This window comes from Periplaneta americana, chromosome 17 (genome assembly GCF_040183065.1).
Source record: "Periplaneta americana isolate PAMFEO1 chromosome 17, P.americana_PAMFEO1_priV1, whole genome shotgun sequence".
NCBI lineage: Eukaryota > Metazoa > Arthropoda > Insecta > Blattodea > Blattidae > Periplaneta > Periplaneta americana.
The window spans coordinates 10,999,443-11,020,073 of NC_091133.1; the positions used below are offsets into that span (position 1 = coordinate 10,999,443).

The 20,631-nt window shown below is 35.7% G+C and overlaps 2 protein-coding genes across 5 annotated transcripts in view; one reads left to right on the forward strand and one right to left on the reverse strand.

Moving 5' to 3' along the window:
- Positions 1 to 8,561: 8,561 nt before the first annotated feature.
- On the reverse strand, positions 8,562 to 15,294 carry LOC138692993 (myb/SANT-like DNA-binding domain-containing protein 3). The gene is made up of 4 exons (XM_069816476.1): positions 14,682 to 15,294; positions 14,452 to 14,602; positions 9,014 to 9,150; positions 8,562 to 8,929 (listed from the first exon to the last, which is right to left on the reverse strand). The coding sequence occupies exons 1-4, from the start codon at positions 14,955 to 14,957 to the stop codon at positions 8,615 to 8,617; spliced, it is 879 nt and encodes a 292-aa protein (XP_069672577.1). The 5' UTR covers positions 14,958 to 15,294; the 3' UTR covers positions 8,562 to 8,614.
- Positions 15,295 to 15,456: 162 nt separating this feature from the next.
- The window catches only part of LOC138692992 (zinc finger protein OZF-like), a 97,290-nt gene continuing 92,115 nt past the window's right edge, over positions 15,457 to 20,631 (forward strand). For 3 of the 4 annotated variants that reach the window (XM_069816474.1, XM_069816475.1, XM_069816470.1), the window contains exon 1: positions 15,457 to 15,584. The gene's annotated coding sequence lies outside the window, so the exon portion shown is untranslated. Of the gene's footprint in view, positions 15,620 to 20,631 lie in introns of all 4 variants that reach the window. The other variant, XM_069816472.1, reaches the window with a different exon arrangement.

Consider the following 20,631-nt stretch of genomic DNA (forward strand, 5'->3'; position numbering starts at 1 on the left):
TAATTTTTTCACAGCAATACTGGATGTCTAAAGATTTGGACTGAAGTATATTGAAAAGTATGTCAGTGTAGCTGAATATCTTACTGAAAATTTAATAACTAATAACAGTAATGTCTCAAAACTGGTCAGAAATGTAAGGAAGCCTTGTGCAGTAACAACTGCTTCACTGTCCCAGGTAGAATTGTCTTCTAATATGTCTTGAAAAAATCCAATAAATTCATCCCTATGTTCCTTTACAGTCTGATGTAAACTTCCATCTAGTTGGAGCATGTCTAGACATTTTCTTTGAGATGTATTCCTTAAGTCGTTGTGTTCTTTTGGACGATTTACTGAAGAAAGAACCCAAACCAGTTAAAGTCTGTAAAAATATTCTGCACTCTTTCAAACACGTAAGTGACTGCGACAAGATTAAATTTTAATTTATGACTGAGACAGTGCACAAATATTGTCCTAGGATATTTTTCAAGAACTTTAGCTCTCAGAACATTTGTGTGACAAGCCATGACAGCTGCTCCATCGACCGTTTGAGCAACGAGTTTGTTACTTATGTCATACTCAGTGGCTATGTTTTGGACATGTTCGACTAAACCACTGGCAGATCTATCATTGCTTACATCAGTAAAACATCTGAATCTTTCATGAATCTCACCATTCTCTGAATCAACATACCTAAGAGTGGTTGAAAGCTGAGATGCATTCTTAATGTCTGAAGTTTCGTCTAGCATGATTGCAACACATGACGTTTTTGAAAGTTCTTGTTTTACGTTATCCATAACAACATCACTTACAGCGAGTGAAATCATTCTGTATTCGATTTGAAGTTCCGCGGAATGTGGTAGAGGTTTCCAGATGTTGGCTGAGGGTTAAGTCATATTTTGCAAGGTAATTGAGCGCACCTAAATATACTCCTTTGTTAACTGCCTCTTCCGACTCACAATGACCACGAAATGGCAATTCATGAATGGCTAGAAAACAGACTGTCTCAATTAACCTCTTCAATATTTCTCTGTTCTTTCGAACCATTTCATTGTGTTGCTCGACACTGACAGGAAGTTGTGAATCTAACTGAATGTCTATTCGAAATGATCCAAATTACTTAAATTGTAAAACACTAAAAATATGTGCCTGTGACTTTTCATGTTTAATGGCATTGTGCAGATTGTTCAGATTATCATAACCATTTTTAGACCAAGCTGTTTCTTCTTTAGAAAACATAAGACAGAGCCAGCGAAAGAGTTTATTTAATTTCGCACTTCCTGCAATCCAATGAGTTTTCTGATATTGGGACGCTTGAAAATGTCGAGTATATTCTTTTCTTTTGTCTTTACGAGCTGCAAAAAGCGTTGGCATTTCAGAACATGGTCGATCACTTTGTATTACGTTTAATTTTTCTTGCAAAGAATGTAGTCGAAATGGGTGTTTCAGTAATTTTTCGATAGGACATAACGAATCGCCCATTCTTAATCAATACCGTATTTAGTTTATGCACAGAAAACTACGGCATAAATTGTCACTCACAAAGATACAAATCTTCAAATAACTGAGAGATCCTGAACACTATCTCATTTGACAAACAAATCGCATGTTTCACACACACTGCCAAATTCAACACTTGTATTCTTCTGCAGGAAATTAACAAGCCTGGACAAGCGATAATCCCAGCGCTTATTCTTGCTGTGCACGGGTGTATAGGTAATACAGTGGTGTACGAGAAAATTTTCCATCCTTGTCTACTGTCCACGCATGTGCCAGCACTGTAAAATTAGGCTAAAGGCAAGCTGTGAACGAAGAGCTGCCTTACTGCAGAAATGTAGTTAATGTAGAACATTTAAATATGAAGTGCAGAATACTCTTTATTAAAAGTGTTTATCTATAAGCTGAATGAGATAAAATGTTACATTAATTTAAAGTGTATGTAGGGTATGTGGCGCATACACCGTTACCCTAAATGCACACCCCTGATAGGATGATTTAAATCTGCTATCATTTTATACATTAGATGATTCACGGCATTTTTAAGACAGATTTAGTTACATAATCCCTTAAAAAAATCCAACAGAATACGGGTAAAACAATTTAAATTATATGACCAAGAACTCCCAGTTAGCCAAGGATATTTCTTACACCAAGGCAATAGAATATTTACATTTAGTCTTCCTCCATCCGTTGTTTTAATCAGTGCTGTAGTTGGAAAACAGTTATAGGAGGTACTGTTGAAATCTCCTTGGTTAGAATACAGTCCAAACGGACTCGTACTGCACTTCTTTTTCAAGCTTATTTCATTGACTTGCAGTCTCCTCTGCAGACTGCCATCCAGATCGCAGCCACAATTGCACATAAGGCATGGAGTTAAATGTTGACAATGATGGCCCAACACATGATTGAGAACAAAAAGCCTAGAACTCAGTGGCGGTTCCTCGGGGGAGGGAAGGGAGGAACGTCCTCCTCACATTTTTCTTCTTTTGAATATAAATACCAAATGAAATATATGCTTTGAAATTCGAGGAAGATCCGATAATTTTTAAGTTCACAGCTATAAGAAAACCTCGGTTGATCGAGTTTTTAACGACGCGCTCTCATGTGCTACTAGAAAACTGCGAGAAAGATGCGAGATTGTTTGTGTGGAGGAATGTCAATCCAAGTTGTCAGTTTTGCACAAATATCTTTGAAATTGAAAGTACTGCAAATTACATTATTTTTAACATAAAAAATTAATCGGCCACCGGTAGCTTTGGACAATAATGGTAGTATGACTTTACAAGAACTGACATTCTTCAAAAGCATGTGATACTGAACTTGTAAAATGTACATGTGACAACACAGACCACGGGGGTGGGTGCAGTTTTCTCGATTTCTAACAGATTATTTCTCATTCTCATTTCCGTAAAACGGTTCCGGTTACGTGTTAGTAGCTGGTCTCTTCCAACACGTGTGATGCTGTAGTGTGCGTGAAAACTACTGTGAGGTTGTGGATTTCCTTGTAATTGTTAATTTGTGCAATTATTCAACAATTAATGGAAGTGAAAACATCATATTTTTGACAATTTAGGAAACTCAGTTTACAAAAACAGATTATTGCTATACAAAAGGGAGGAAGGCCAACCCCAACACTACCTGGTCTTACATGTATGCATGTAGGCTAATATGTAGCATGTTTCTCTCAAGAAGGTGTAATTTTGCGCTGTTAACTTCTTTCCTCCTCTTAAGAAATATGCAGGAGCCGCCACTGCTATAACTTCTTTTACTAGACAAGTACTCCTATTCTTAGTTGACATATCGTTCATTACATTAAAGCGCCTTTGTATTCTGAAGATGAAATTTGAATATAATCTATTATAGGTCTATGTAACAAATTACAAAGCTCTGGAGGTTTCACATTGAAGTCAGTATATTCCCTGAAGGCCAGAATGTACTTTCGCTCCTCTTCAAGATGGAAATGCTCATACAAATGTGAGATGAACATATCACTACAGGTTATAGGTACTAATAAATGTTTTTATTTACAAATCAAAACTTTGAACATTCTCTATTTTACCTGTCTTCCATTCTATATTACTAATCTTAGACTGTCAATATAAGTAGGATGTTACTGTGGAATTGAAAAGCCTCTGATTGAAATTTTCTGCCAGGCTTCTGTAAAAATGACTAGGTTTTATATCAGCTATCTTTGTCCTGCAGTGTAGCTCACTATCTTTGGAAATTCCTATTATGAAGCAGAAAATGCCTCCTCAACATAAGATCCAGGCGAATGTACCATAGAATCAAAGACCTTAACAGTACAGTACGCTATTAAGCTTATGAAATTGTTAGATGTCTCATAATAAGGCCATCACAGTTTAGGCAATTATATGGAAATACCCCCCTTTACAGTTTATGCTATTTCTTTATTTTTAATGTTTATATTGGTGTTGTAAAATAATTGCATATGCAACGCGTTTTTTTATGTTTTACCGTCATTGCATTCATCATTACCTAAACATTGTCATGCAATAAGGTACCGGTACTGGTATAACATTATTTATTAGTTTCTTCATATACTGTTTACCAACATCTGTAGTTTATTATTGTTTATACCAGTATTGGTTAGGATTGTTCAATATGCATTACATTCTATGTGTACAATAATATTGGTATGCTTTATTTACTTGTTTCAAGATTAATGTCTCACTTTCCCTGCGGATCACTTTCCCTTAACTTATACTAGGCCTATCCTTACCATCTCTGCCAACTGTTCTTATTAGATTACATTTTTCCACTCAAGAAAATAATGCTCTTTCAGATGTGATACTAAGGATGTTTTAGTATATGAGCAAATGTCGTCAAGTATATTAATCTTCCAATTTTTTTGCCTTTCCCTTCATACACACACTTATAACTTATAAGTTCACAATGCTCGAACTTAGGAAATAATGCCCTCTCAGGGTTAAATCAATTGTCTATAACTATTTGGGACAGGGACTTCTTTACAAATTCTGCATTTTTTTAGAGTACTAACTCCTTCATACCCATACTAATGTCATATGTTTACACTAGGCTCGAATTATGAAAATAATTCTCTGACTTACTTCAAAGTACGGCCTGTTACTTTTCCAGTATGGGCGTTTATATTTACTAATTCTGCAATTTTTTTAGCATTTCCTGTCATTCATAAGTTTACAAGGATCGAACTCGAGAAATAATGTCCTGACAGGGTTGTAACTATGGCCTGCTAATACGTAGACATGGAACATTATGTTTACAGGACTAGCATTTTTTTTCCAGTTCCTTCATATCCATAACGATATGTTAGAAGTTTACTAGGATCGAACTCAAGAAAGAATGCCCTCACTCGTTTCAAACACTGAACCGTAACTTTCACAGCAAGAGAAGTATGTCTACATTTTCTTCTTCTTCTTCTTCTTTTTAGCAATTTCTTCTTTCCCGTATTAATCACTTGTAAGATTACAAGTCTCACTGAGGGGAATAAATTTCCTGAGCTCAACCTATATTTCTGTTCTCTCTGTCTACTCTGCCATTTTCTTCTATGTCCTCTCAGTCCACTTTCTGTCCTTACAATACTATTTCTGTCCCCTCAATTCTCTATGTTCTCTCAGTCCACTCACTGTCCTATCAATTCACTCTCTAGACTCTCATTCCACTCCCTGTACTCTCAGTCTGCTATCATTTTACTCAGACCACTCTCTTTAGTCTCAGTCTAATCTCTATTCTCTCTGTTCAAACTTTTCTCTCAGTCCTATCTCAGTCCCCTCTGCTTTGTCAATCCACTCTATGTCCTCTCAGTTCACTCTCTGTCCTCTCAATCCAATCTATGTGCTCTCAGTTCAATCTCTGCCCTGTCACTACACTCTGTCCTACCAGTCCGCTCTGTATACTCTCAGTCCACCCTATGCCATCTCAGTCCACCCTCTATCCTCTCAGTCCACTCTATCTGCTCTTATTCCAATCTATGTCCTGTCACTATACTCTCTGTCTTACCAGACCACTCTCTGTCCTCTCAGTCCACTCTATGTGCTCTCACTCCAATCTCTGTCCCGTCACTACAATCTCTGTCCTGCCAGTTCACTCTCTGTCCTCTCAGCCCACTCCATGTCATCTGAATCCACTCTCTGTCCGCTCAGTCCACTCTATATGCCCTCAGTCCAATCTCTGTTCTGTCACTACACTCTCCGTCCTCTCAGTCCAAACCATGTCATCTGAATTCACTCCATGTCCTCTCAGTTCACTCTATACCTTCTCAGTCACCTCTATGTGCTCTCAGTCCAATCTCTGTTTCTGTCACTACACTCTCTGTGCTGCCAGTCCAGTATCTGTCCTCTCAGTGCACTGTCTGTCCTCTGAATCCACTCTATGTGCTCTCAGTCCAATATCTGTTCTGTCACTAAACTCTCTGCTCTCATTCCACTCTCTAGCCTCTCGGTCCACTGTATGTCATTTGAGTCCATTCTATGACGTCTCAGTCCACTCTCTATTCCCTCAGTTCACTCTATTTGCTCTTAGTCCAATCTCTGTCCTGTCACTACACTATCTGTTCTCTCAGTACACTCTTTGCCTTTTCAATCCACTCCATGTCCTCTCAATCCAATCTCTGTCCTGTTACTACACTCTCCGTCCTACCAGTCCAGTCTCTGTTCTCGAAGTGCACTCTCCGTCTTGTCAGTCCATTCCCTGTCCTGTCATTGGATATTTATATATTCTAATTTTACGATAATTTGCAGTTCTCTCATACATGTTGCAAGGAATTACTTCTGTACGGGAAATGAACCTGGGTATTAATGTGTTAGGTCAACACTTCCTTTGCCGCACGGGTTTCCTGAGCTGGAGGCATCGTATCAAAGGGGAAGCATGTAGGTAATATAAAAAAGTAAAGTTGAATTGAAATGTTTTTATTTTATTAAACTTTAAAAAATGGCACAGGCTCATTTTCGTGTGGGATGACTGTAGAGAACTATATAATTTGGTGCATTAAATTTCAATTAAGATTAAGACGTTAAGTTGAGTATGTCATTGGGCCGATTGTATAAACCATTTAATCTTAGATCAGAGGTTAATTTGGTCCTCATTCTAGCTGAACTTGGAATTTTGTGTTGTATAAAGTATAATCTGAGATTAATTTGTCTTAAACTAAAGTCAATTTTGACTGAAGAAATTTCTCCGAATAAGTTAGATGATTCAGTTCTTTCTTTTTCTGTCTGAAATATACGAGTGGCAGATTGTGCAAATAGAATAACAGTATTATTAATATTAATAGATATAGTAGGTACATTTTTTTTTCAATTTCTTGCCTTAATACGCAAACATTCTTATGTTTTATAAGCCTTTATCGTGTTGAGCAGTATAATTATATTATGTTCATAACAATCATTAATTATTAATGGATATGAAATGCACATTCATAAATTTTGAATCAACTGTATTACTAAACGAAAATTGTCGTTTTATAAAGGTTAATTATGTGTAGCAGTATCAAACACCATAGCATGATAACAACATAACCTATAATTATGTCAATTATTATTATTGATATGATAGGTATCAATTCCACGTATTACTAATCGAAAATTGTTATTTTATGAAGCTTTATCATGTTCAGCAATATAAACATAACACGATAACAACATAATCTATAATTAGGTCTATATTATGTCCACAACCATTATTATTAATAAATATGATACGTAAATTTATACATATTCAATTTCATGTATTATTGAACGAAAATTGGAGTTTTATAAGACTTTATCATGTTCAGCAATATAAACGTAAGTTAACGCGATAACAATATAACCTATAATTAGGCCTATAAATTTATGCAATTCAATTTCACGTACAGTATTACTAAACGAAAATGGTTATTTTATAAGGCTTTATCATGTTCAGCAATATCAACCTAACACGATAACATAACCTATAATTTGGCCTATATTATATTCATATTATGTTACTAAACGAACATTTTTGTGCAAGTCTTTTGTCGTGTTTAGCATTATCAAAGAACACGAAAACGACATAGGCCTAATCTATAACTATGTTATATTCATTGTATGTTACTTTGTTATTTTATAGATCTCAAGACTATTCTGACGGATCTACCAATGAAGAGGATATTGAATTTCACCGGGCTCCCCGTGTATTTCGTGATAGGCGAAATCCTTTCATGGAAATGAATGTTAAACGGTTCAAATTTAGGTATCGCTTAGATAAAAATACAGTAGGGCAAATAGAACTGAGACTGCAAGGATTTCTGCTGAAACCAACCAGGAGAAATAAACCTCTATTGCCGATGTTAATGGTATTGTTAACACTAAGATACTTTGCAGCAGGGAGTTTTGAGAAGACACAGCAACTGCCTGCAGGACAATCCACAAAATCTGTTATGCAATAGTTGCAATGAAACTGGACTACATCAAAATGCAAAATGGAGGAAATGATGTAAGGAAAACCATGCGTGATTTTTTTTTTTTTTTTATATAATGCGTTTTCCAGGTGTCTTGGGTGCTATAGTTTGTACGCATATACCAATCACTTCTCCCGGAGGTGAAAATGCAGGAGTTTATAGAAACTGCCATGGATATTTTTCATTGAACATGCAAGCAATATGTGATGCTAAGCTGAGGTACCAAAATATTGTTGCAAGGTGGCCAGGATCTGCTCATGACAGCAATATTTTTGCAAATTCACGTGTGCACGCTGTTTGAAACTGGGGATATTGCGCAAGGGTTGCTACTTGGCGACAGTGGCTACCATTGTACCCGGTACCTACTAACCCCGGTGCTTCATGAGGAAACTGATGCAGAGCGAACTTACAATCGAGGCCACAAAAAAACTAGAACTGCAATTGAAAGAACTTTTGATTGTGGTAAAACGACGATTTCCTTGTCTCAGTATGTGGCTAAAGGTAAAACTACCTCGTGCTCCAGTTATCATAGTCACTGCATTCGTTTCACACAACATAGTAATAAATGCAGTGGATGAAATTCCTGAAAGAGATGATGCTGTGTATGGAGCAAGAAGAAATCCCAGTACCTGCTGAAAATGAGAACAGAAGGGACAACACTGCAGTAAGGACAGCAATTATTAATGATGTATTTAGGTAAGAATATAACAGTATTTACATTCAATTTTCCTTGTTGTGTATGCCTAATTTTCGTTTTTTTTCTAGAAGTTCTAATTCTTTCATTTCTTTTTCTAATTTCAAATTATACATTTTAATTTCATGTTCTGCTTTAAAACACTCGACTTTCAATTTATGCTCTTCTTCCAAACACTGCAATCTCCTTTTGTAGAAATTAAGTTTAGACTCAAATGCAGTGTCGCCTTTCTTTTTCTTAGGAGACGTTGACATTGTGTGAACGGCAGCTGATTTCGAGGTGGAAGCAGTAGTGTGGTGACCAGCTGATACAGAAATGTCAGGAAGAGTTACATCATCAGTCTGAAAATGAAATGAAAAATGTTACTGTTTGTAAATAAATACAGTATAGCATTCAGGATCTGTGTGTACTGTTTTCTCACTTACTTGTTCCATAGAAATATCCACAGCCTCATTGTGTGTCTCTTCTATAAGGATAATATTTTCCCCTTCCTTTAAGTCCTGTACGCCTTGTGATTCATTGGATGTGGCAACAGAATTACTATCACTACTGCCGTGCATATCTGCATCAAAACAACATAATAGTTACAATAAGTTTAAAATCACCAAAAATAGCTAAATGCAAAATCAAGGTGTAACAGCAAAGCTTACTTATTTTGCTTAAAGAACAGATTATAACAATGACATAGAATAAACATCTAGGTCTACAACTATTTTGAATAGGGGAGGATTAACTTCTAAATTTTATAATTAGGCTGTACATCTCACTAGATCATATGTTTCAGAGGAAGAACACTTGTTGCATACATCTCAAGTCTGATTAGTGAACTATGTTATTAATGCAATGGAGGGGAAAGGAATTGGCCACCCTACCCAAGGCCTTCGATATGTACAGGCCTGAAGGTATCGTACATTCCAGACAATGACGTCACCTCAGTGGGCGACTGCAAATTAATAAACTTAAGGGTTATGGAGGTCTCGGTGGAATACACTTGTTGATTCAGTGTTGAAATAGAATTATTAGTGTCAAGAAGTTGAAACTTCTGTGTATAGTATAAATTATAATAGTATAGTGATGTAAAGTGAATTTTTAGTGACTTTTATAAAACAATGGATCTGTAATAAAGTTTAGTGAATATGTAAATGTATCTCAAAAGTACTGTGTACCACGATACAGACAGATCTAACTACCTATGATACATTAACGGATAGATGTTACTGTGTTCTTGTTTCCAATAAATGCAAAGGGAAACAACAGTGGTTACATGTTAGAGGTAATTTTGAACATGAACATTCCGCTGTAATTTGTACGAAATATTTCCCAGGACAATTTATAATTGGGGAAGATTGTACTACAAGAGATGATGACAGTGAGTTTGTTGTACCCAGGCAGAGACCAAAACTTACAGTAGATGCTTATTCCACTATAATTCCTAATCAATCCACCTACTTCTTCTTTAAACCAGCACCAAAATGCAGAAACCCGGGGGGGGGGGGGGAGAGGTGGGAAGACTTAGGCCCGATTGTATATACCATTTAATCTTAGATCAGAGGTTAAATTGATCCTTGTTTCAGCTGAACTTGGAACTTTGTGTTGTATAAAGTCTAATCTGAGATTAATTTGTCTCAAACCAAAGTCAACTTTACTGAAGAAATTTCTCCGATTAAGTTAGATGATCCAAGTTCAGTTATTTCTTTTCTGTTCGAAATATATGAGTGACAGATTGTGCAAATAAAATATCCATTATTATTAATATTAATAGATATGTTAGGTATATTTATATATATTTCTTTCAATTTCTTGCCTTAATACACAAACATTCTTATATTTTATAAGGCTCTACCGTGTTCAGCAGTATCAAATAACATAACCTATAATTATATTATGTTTATAACAACCATTAATTATTAATGGATATGATGGGTACATTCATAAATGTTCAATTAATTGTATTACTAAACGAAATTGTCGTTTTATAAAGCTTTATTATGTTTAGCAGTATCAAACACCACAACATGATAACAACTTGGAGAACAGTCAACCTTCTTCTTATTGTCCGCCATTATTTACATTGCACAAAAAAAACAGTGTCTCCAACAGAGTGTAATACGGAAAGTCGCCAAAAAGTAGTTGTAAAGTCGCTAGATTTCTCATTATCAACAAAGAAAGATTAAATTTTGTCACTATGGGGTGCTAAAAAGGTCACTAAATCCCTATTTAAGCAATATAAAAGTTAAAAGAAATTGTTGTTGAAAAAGAGTTAAAGTAGCTAGATTTTCAACACTGAACAAACCTGTATAACATGGTCCGCGCATCACGTATTTCACCTGTTTATGCGAAGTTGCCAAATCCTTTTCACGTGAACGTAGATTGCATTTGAACCAAGATAATTTGATCACAGAAAAGTTTTATACAATAAAAGAAGTGTCTGAACTCGGTTCACTTGCCGATCTTCGATCAAAGTTGTTCTTTTTATACAATTGGGCCTTAGTTTCTAGAGACGAGAAAAACTTTAGAAAATGGTGCAATGATGATGTAATACAACATTTTGATAAATACAAGGATAGGACTCGTAATGCGGAAAGTAACAACCATTCATTATTTACTATTGATTGATACGTGGGGTTTCAGGTGCCAGCAGATTATGTCACTGACAAATGCCAACATTTCAGGTTCTCATTTCGAAATTCATGAAAAAAAAAAAAAAAAAAAAATTTGTTACAAATCAAGGATCATTAATTATCTCAAAGGGGCTAGAATTATGTGCAAGTAAAGATATGTGTGTGTCATGCTTGTGATACAAGTAAACTTTTACTGAAAAAAATTATAAAAGTGGTGGTAAACATTTTTTTAAGAACCAGGCCAATACAAAAATTAAGAAAGATACAAATAATTTTAATTTCCAATTAGTAATTAATGTAGTCTTAAAATTAATTACATTAGGGAAAATTATTTCTAATCTAGAAAATATCACTGAATAAAACTGTTATTATAACATGGAATAACATATATAATATCCCAATATTTTAAGTAGTAAACAAGTTGAATTAAAAATAATGATTTTGGGTAATGTAATAATCAACTTGTCTGCCCCATTATTACAGTGACAGCCACGTGTTGTGACATTACCAATCAGGCCTAGCCTTTTACATACTGAGGCACTCGTCCTATCCCATTTCTCCTGACTTAGGTGCCTCATGATGCATTATTGTTATTGGTATCACTTATGTGTTCCAAACAGTATTCAGATTGCTGACTGAACATACAATCATGTAACATTTATATACATATTTTATTTAACTTATATGAACATAAGTGTTCCTTAATTACTTCAAATTTCTGAATTTTCCTTCCTGATAAATTAAACAAACTTCATTGCACTTAAAATCACATATCTTCCAACTTTTTAAGTTAAGAAATATATAGGCTAATGGATAAAATTCAATAAAAAAAAATTCACTCTACTATTTTCAAGTCATACAAGCCTACGTATATTTTTTTCTGCCATTGTCACACAGTATTGTGTACAATACTTACTTACTTACAAATGGCTTTTAAGGAACCCGAAGGTTCATTGCCGCCCTCACATAAGCCCGCCATCGGTTCCTATCATGTGCAAGATTAATCCAGTCTCTATCATCACACCCCACCTCCCTCAAATCCATTTTAATATTATCCTCCCATCTACGTCTCGGCCTCCCTAAAGGTCTTTTTCCCTCCGATCTCCCAACTAACACTCTATATGCATTTCTGGATTCGCCCATACGTGCTACATGCCCTGCCCATCTCAAACGTCTGGATTTTAAGTTCCTAATTATGTTAGGTGAAGAATACAATGCGTGCAGTTCTGTGTAGTGTAACTTTCTCCATTCTCCTGTAGCTTCATCCCGCTTAGCCCCAAATATTTTCCTAAGCACCTTATTCTCAAACACCCTTAACTTATGTTCCTCTCTCGGAGTGAGAGTCCAAGTTTCACAACCATACAGAAGAACAGGTAATATAACTGTTTTATAAATTCTAACTTTCAGATTTTTGGACAGCAGACTGGATGATAAGAGCTCTCAACCGAATAATAACACGCATTTCCCATATTTATTCTGCGTTTAATTTCCTCCCGAGTATCATTTATATTTGTTACTGTTGCTCCAAGGTATTCGAATTTTTCCACCTCTTCGAAGGATAAATCTCCAATTTTTATATTTCCATTTCGTACAATATTCTGGTCACGAGACAATCATATACTTAGTCTTTTCGGGATTTACTTCCAAACCGATCGCTTTACTTGCTTCAAGTAAAATTTCCGTGTTTTCCCTAATCGTTTGTGTATTTTCTCCTAACATATTCACGTCATCTACATAGACAAGAAGCTGATGTAACCTATTCAATTCCAAACCCTGCCTGATATCCTGAACTTTCCTAATGGCATATTCTAGAGCGAAGTTAAAAAGTAAAGGTGATAGTGCATCTCCCTGCTTTAGCCCGCAGTGAATTGGAAAAGCATCAGATAGACACTGACCTATACGGACTCTGCTGTATGTTTCACTGAGACACATTTTAATTAATCGAACTAGTTTCTTGGGAATACCAAATTCAATAAGAATATCATATAATACTTCCCTCTTAACCGAGTCATATGCCTTTTTGAAATCTATGAATAACTGATGTATTGTGGGTCCCTATCACCACGGCATGGTGCGTCCTCAGGTTGCGGATAGAGGAGACGGCCTCCAGATATGGAGGGTAGCTGCAAACATATTGAATAAGCAGTCATGGACAGCCGATAAGGGGTGGTCCTCCAGCTTGGGGTTGGGCGAAGGGCTAACAACCCATCGCCGTAAAAAACAGCTTGTTACGAATCCCTACAATAAGTATTATGTACAATGCTGGTACAATTTGCACGAATATTTTCATATTAAAATTGTTCGATATTCTTTGTTCCATGGTAATCTGTAGTGAGAGAAAGATCAGTTAGGTAAATTAAATGGAGATTTTCTTTCCTTGGAAATATGTGTGAAGTGATTTCTTTGACAGTAACTTCAGGATTAGAACACTGTAGGTGATGAAAATGCATGAGATGCAGTCTAGTAGAAACTCACAAATTCATATTACAAAGGAATTTTTCCAGAAAAGCTGCACCAAAGAAGGCATAATTCTCTTCCATTACACTGACTTCTATATGTGTATAATGATAAACACGTGGTTTTACTTTGCATCCACAAATATTTTCAGTATAAAAATCGTTTAATATAAATTATAAAATATATTTAGACTTACCTACATATTCTAATGCATTGTTGTTCCCCTATTTCCTACTTGTTGCAAATATAACTAAACCAGAGAAGTCCAGAACACAATACTAGAGAAACTGACCATGTTTCGTTACGGAACTCTAGAATATTATATTGGTAATCACTACTTACTTGGAAGTGGAGGTGGGGCTACAACAATGCATTAGAATATATAGGTAAGTATCAAACGATTTGTATGCTGAAAGTATTTGTGGCTGCAAACTAAAACCACGTGTTTATCAGGTAAGCAAAAGAAAATAATTATGCATTCTTTGGTGTACCTTTCCTGGTGAATTACCAAATATTTCGGCATATAAAGATCTGCTCTTTAATCATGAAAATGATCATATACCAGTATTGTTTTCATTTTCATGTAGTAGTTGTCCGAAGACAGGTCTGAACCTCACAATTAATATCAACAAGTCACCACTTATGAGGCACCTAGTCCAGAAGATAATTTGGTTGGGTGACCAGTTCCTTTCTTCCTCCATTGCATACATCACCGAATAGCTACATATTAAACTAATCAGACTTCGTAAACTTAATTCGTAGCTTACATAAAATATACAACTTACCTAATATGACCTCAGGATGAAAACCTACATCATCATCAAAGGGATTGGCCAGAGGTAGACACTGTGTTTCCAATGTCGCAATCAATTTCAACCCTGTTTCATCCACAGTCGGTTTTTCAAAGCTGCCACCTCCCGTTTTATGCAGCTGAATCTGGAAAAGATTGATATGGCTTACGATGATTTCCATTAACAAAATACACCACAAATTTTTGTATACTTTGAAGATTTACCTTGTCATGGGCAAATGCTTTTTTCGATCTTTTTTTTATATTTTCGTAGCACATCTTTAGTGATTTCCAATGACGGGAAGGACGGCTTAAGTTCCTAGAATTAAATTCCGAGGCCACTTCTCTCCATGCATTTTCTTTATCTGCACATGTAGCAGCGTCAGTCTTCTTTGATTCTATTATTCCCTTGTAGTTGGAAAGGACAATTTCTACAAGCATATCCCTTTCTTCCTTGGAAAAATTTGGAGAACGGCCAACCTTCTTCTTACTGTCTGCCATTATTTACAATGCACAAAACAAACCAGAGTCTCCAACAGAGTATATGGAAAGTCGCCAAAAAGTAGTTCGAAAGTCGCTAGATTTCTCATTATTAACAAAGAAAGATTACATTTTGTCACTATGGGGTCCTAAAAAGGTCGCTAAATCCCTATTTAAGCAATATAAACGTTAAAAGAAATTGTCGTTGAAAAAGAAAGTCGCTAAATTGGCAACACTGAATAAAATCTGTACAACATGGCACTTCACCTGTTTATGCGATGTTGCCAAATCCTTTTCACGTGAACGTAGATTGCATTTGAACCAAGGTAATTTGATCGCAGAAAAGTTTTATACAATAGAAGAAGTGTCTGAACTCGGTTCACTTTCCGATCTTCGATCAAAGTTGATCTTTAGTCAGGAGTGATCCTGACTCGAGCCTCTCGTGTTTTAAACAATTGGGCCTTTAAGTAAAGCAGTCATTACTGTAGTGCAGCTGTTTTATTTTTTTGTAAACTGGTATCAACGGCAGGCTTCCTTGATCACTTCATCCTGTACGTGCAGTCAAAGGAAATTGCGATATTAGCTTTTCCTTATTACTTTGTGATAATATTGGATGTGGCTAATGGTGGAGGCTGACAGCTGAAACAGGTACCTATCTTAATCTATTATATTCTTCTACAAAGGTAATTATAGTTTTTTACATTATATTCTATATAAGCGTGAATTACATGATCCATTCTTCACAAACGGACTTTACCCAAATACTTTACTATAATAATACCGGACAGCTAGCAGTTTTGCGTGCGAACGACCCCGGTGCTGCTACCTACCTGCCGGTGTGGAGATACTCGCGAAACAAGCTGTAATCAACTGCAATGTATATTGTTGCTGGGCTAGTTAATAATTTTATTAATTAGTGCTGTGTTAAAATGTCAGGGTGTATGTGTGTTGTTTATAATTGTGACAATTGCAGCATTACAAATTGCTCCAAATCGTACTTTCGATATCCTACAGTTCATAAAATATGAGTCAACAACATTCTTTAGTAGGCCTAATTCCTTCGTCTTTGTGTTGATAGAAAAATACAAATTAGTTTTTTTATTTAGACCTAATAAATGAATAGAAGTTAAAATATATTGGATTTTAAGGTTTTATCAAATTAAGTTTTATTGTTGTCCACATGCTTTCACCAATTATTACAAGCAACAGATTACTATCAATTTTATATTTGCAGTTGTCAGCAATGTGTATATAAAACATTACTGTAAATTCATTCCTAATATCAGATTGATTTTGTCTCGGTAAACCAAAGACAATTAATTACGGAAAGTAATATGAAGTATGCAATATTTCTCATAATATGCAGCTTTGATATAAGATAATAATTTTACATTAAATATTATTCAACATTTCTTAAGTGTTTCATATATTATTCCACATTAATAACTCACGTTTTAAACAACGTCCGAATCTCGCTATGTTAATATTTGTATATGTGGACGTAATTCCATCCCTCTCCGCTAGATGTAAGGTCCGCGATATTTCGCACTCACGCCAATGCTACTAGTATACAGCTGTCCGGTATTATTATAGTAAGGTATTTGCTTTACCCAAACCAAAATAGAACTTTTGGAATAAACAGCATCCACATACTTTCCGCCTGCATTCTAATCCTTCTTCTTTGTGGTGTACGTTTGTTCATATTGGAGAGAATTATTTCATTCTTTACACTCGTATGAAAATATTGCACAGCGGGAAGATGTATTTACATTTGAAACTTTTATGCTGTGCTATGTTATTGTTTAGGATTATAGTTGAATTGCTATTGTAGTATAAGGTATCCCTGCGATTAAAGTCTTTCTGAGGCCGGGATTACGATCGACGTTCGTTTGCGTTACGTCACGTTGCAGTGAAGTACGTAGAAGTTCGACAAATACAAGCTCCGTGTATTTCATTACGATCAACGTTAGAATGAACGAACGCATGACGGCGTTGTTTCAACATTGTCAAAGTCAAGCTTTCGCAAACGCAAAGAAACGCAAGCTGAACGTCAACCAATCACGAATCAGAAGCCCTTCGTATGTTTTCACCTCTTCTTTCGTTGTAGATGCGCCATATTGCTACTGAAATATTAAATAAAATCATATTATTTAAAATTTACATAATACGAGAAACGTCACATGAACTTATTTCCTCTATATGGCATAAAACACATTTTGTTTAAAATTAAACATTATAGGCAGCAAACATGAAAGTCTTGATAACACCTAATTCAACAATTGCATTTCGTATATCCTCGTAATGTAATGGTAAAGGGACTGGTCGTGGTGTAGATGGGCCCTGGTTCGAGCCTGTTGTAAGCTTATTTTTTAAATCTTTTTAATAATTTATTTACATTATTTTAGATACGTTATTTTATTTTAAATCGAAATAAAGGGGCTTTTACCTCACAAATAATATATTCGTAATTCGCACTAGTCCAGCTATTTAGTAGGGAAGACTGTTGTACCTTCAGCATAGTATAGCTTTGAACATTTTTTTTTTTTTATTTGCTGCTACCTAGAGGACTCAAACTGAAGTAGATTGTAGAGAAAGTCGCTCAGTAGCTCTGGTCGTAATTTCGGTTTGATTTATTGCAAAGTGTGAGTTCTGTGAACAAAACTATTTTTTTAGTACTGGTACCAGAAGTAAACATTTCGTTCATTGATGTATGTTTTCTAACACAAAACCAAGGAATAAAATCTCAATCAGAGAAGCCTAGTCTGGTTTATGATGGGAAATATATTTTAAATATGATTGTCAGCTTTTACAGCTATATTCCCACCTATATTCCATGTGTCCCAAATTACAAAAGGGTATATTCCGAGGTACATGAATCTGTTGTAACTTTGAACACATTACATATCCCTTCATTTTATTTTTTCCATTCTTAATAGATCTGTAAAACACGAAAATACATACAGGAAGTTGTAAAGGAAACTTCAATAATTATTTCAAACTCTTTTCATTTAAAAATTTTCATTCTTCAAAATTAAAAAAAAATGTGAAAAGTGTTTCAAGGTACAACAGTCTTACCTAGTATATGCTTTTATTATTATTATCATTATTATTATTATTATTATTATTATTATTATTATTATTATTATTATTATTATTGTCATTCTGTCGTAAAATATATATTTGTAATACCGGTAGGCCTATTTTATTTGTCTCAAAGTTATCATAAAATTCAATATTTATCATAATCAGCTGACTGACTGACGTGTGCATTTCAATACTCATTATGGCCGGCAGAGCGTGATAGTTGTCAGGAACGTAGATCATAATACATAGCCTCTGAACGTTCGGTAGAAATTCAACGTGCAGATGAACGCAACGTAACGTAACGCAAACGAACGTCGATCGTAATCCCGGCCTGACAACTTCAGTCTTCAATTCTCCGGCTTTGTTTGTAAGGTTAATACTCTAACATTGTCATCTGTGCTCGTTTATGTCTGTGTACTATTGGAACTTGGAATTATTATTTCACATGCTAAACATAGTAAGTATATCAATATAGCTGACATGTTGCATGTCAATGTAAGTTTCTTACTATAGTCTTTTTCATTCGTGACGGACGTGATCAAGATGGAACGTGAGATCGACCCTCTGGCAATAGAAAGAAGTAATAACACAGATGTAGAAGAGCAGAAAATTTTATCAGAGATAGCCTGTATTGAAGGTCATTACTAATTGTATTTGTTTTCTAAATGCGTTGTTTATAACAATATAGTTTATTGTGTGGTGGAAAAAGCAGCCTAGAATGACTCCTTGCGCGACAGCCCACACAGAGAGAAGGCCGATCAGCTGACTGCTGGCCTCACGTCCGCATACCTCAGTGATGGTGCACTTTCATCCAACCAGTACAGGGATATCTTACTGTCATCATGATGTTCTCTCCTGCCACTATAGCTGGTCCGTGGAACCAGATTTCGCCACCTGTTGTAGTTACTCAAACTCATCAGAATGCTGGGTGGACTGCGGTATCATACAGTGGTTAAAGTTTGATGAGAAACTTGTACTTCGATGAAGACGTCGGCTACAGCGCCTAATAAATTCGGTTCTTAAGAGTACTGGAAGAATAAGTTATTTGTGATGGCTTGCCTAGTTTCATCAGCGAAGAGATGTTGCTGCTTAAAACGTAGCACTTATTTATTTCTTACGTCGCGTCGCCCATAATTTTGAGTTACAGATTAAATAGCCTCCATTCGAACTTGACTCGCTGTAGTAATATTATCAGAGAATCAGAGGTCATACTGTAACGGGTGAGGATAATAAGATAAACACTACAAAAATTACAATTTACCTGATAACATTTATTCAATAAAAATCAGGTAATAACAATATAAACTATATACCAAAAAACAACGAGAATAGAAATATGAATCTATATATAATATTAATCATATAAATATAAATAAAGTGACTTGAATATAAATGGAATCGGAAAATGAAGCGCCCAAAGAAAAACAATAAATGACTGACTAGAACCAGACAAAAACATGAGATATCAATTTACTACCAAACTAGTTTCCCCACCGGAAACTGACTTTCAGACTAATATGAACCTCGCTGACATCCACCATTACAAGTGATTAATTACAATAACAAGCTTTACAACAATTTCATATTAACCTAACTGACTCTCAATTCTACTATCAGCTGAGCCAAAACCAAACTTAACGAAATTAAAAGAAATAAGTAAGTACCAATGAGTTTTAAGTTAGCGAATGTCAGCGGAAATTACTAAGCAAAGAAAAGTTAATAAAAAAGAATTAAATATATGAAAATCTATTAAAAGAAGCAAAGATCTCACAAATGGCCAAATCTAACTTGTAATCACCGACAGGGCAGTTTCCGGACCAACTTCAGCTCATCTTTCCCGTACTCGTCACCAAGCAGATAGCTCCAACATCACGTGAGTTAGGCACAGCACACTCCAAAACCCTGGTCGTCAGACAGTAGACAAAACAGTTCCCAAAATCTGGATCAGGGCCCACATGCCCATACCGAAGTTACTATGCCAGGTCGTAATGTGTAATCAGTGCGCGCCTGTGCTGCAATGTCCCACAAGTTAACTTTGAAGTATCTCGTTCGGGCGCCGATCAGTCACTAACTGGCTGACTTGCTCCTGCCAGCTGCCATAGCTGGCTCCCAACCTCTTCCCTCGAGCGCCGAACAGTCACTCCCGACCCTCACGCTCCGCGTGTCCAGGTCGAACAGAAAGATGACCGTTACAGAAAAGTATTTCGAAAATCAAACACCAATGACAAGCAAGAAATATTCATCCACCAATGGAAGGATAGTTCATGGAAGTAATGCACTCGCTCTTCATATAAAGAAGAAGTTCGACAGAAAATGGCGTAAAAAGGAGCGCCATCTATGAAAGGAAATAGAAACTAAAACAAGGAAGTGAAGGAAATAAGGAAAAGGAGAAAAAATCGATGCAGAAAGACAGGGTGCCGGAAAATAAACGGCACAACACATAATTGTTCGAATCAACATTTCAGACAACAACTCTGCTATTTTTTGCTAATGATTACTGAGAAGAAACATCTAAGCAATAAATCATTTTGAAACTTTCTTCACATTTTTCGGCACTAATTTTCTGTAATAACTTAACAGTCATTCCGAAATGAAATATATTTGTATGTCG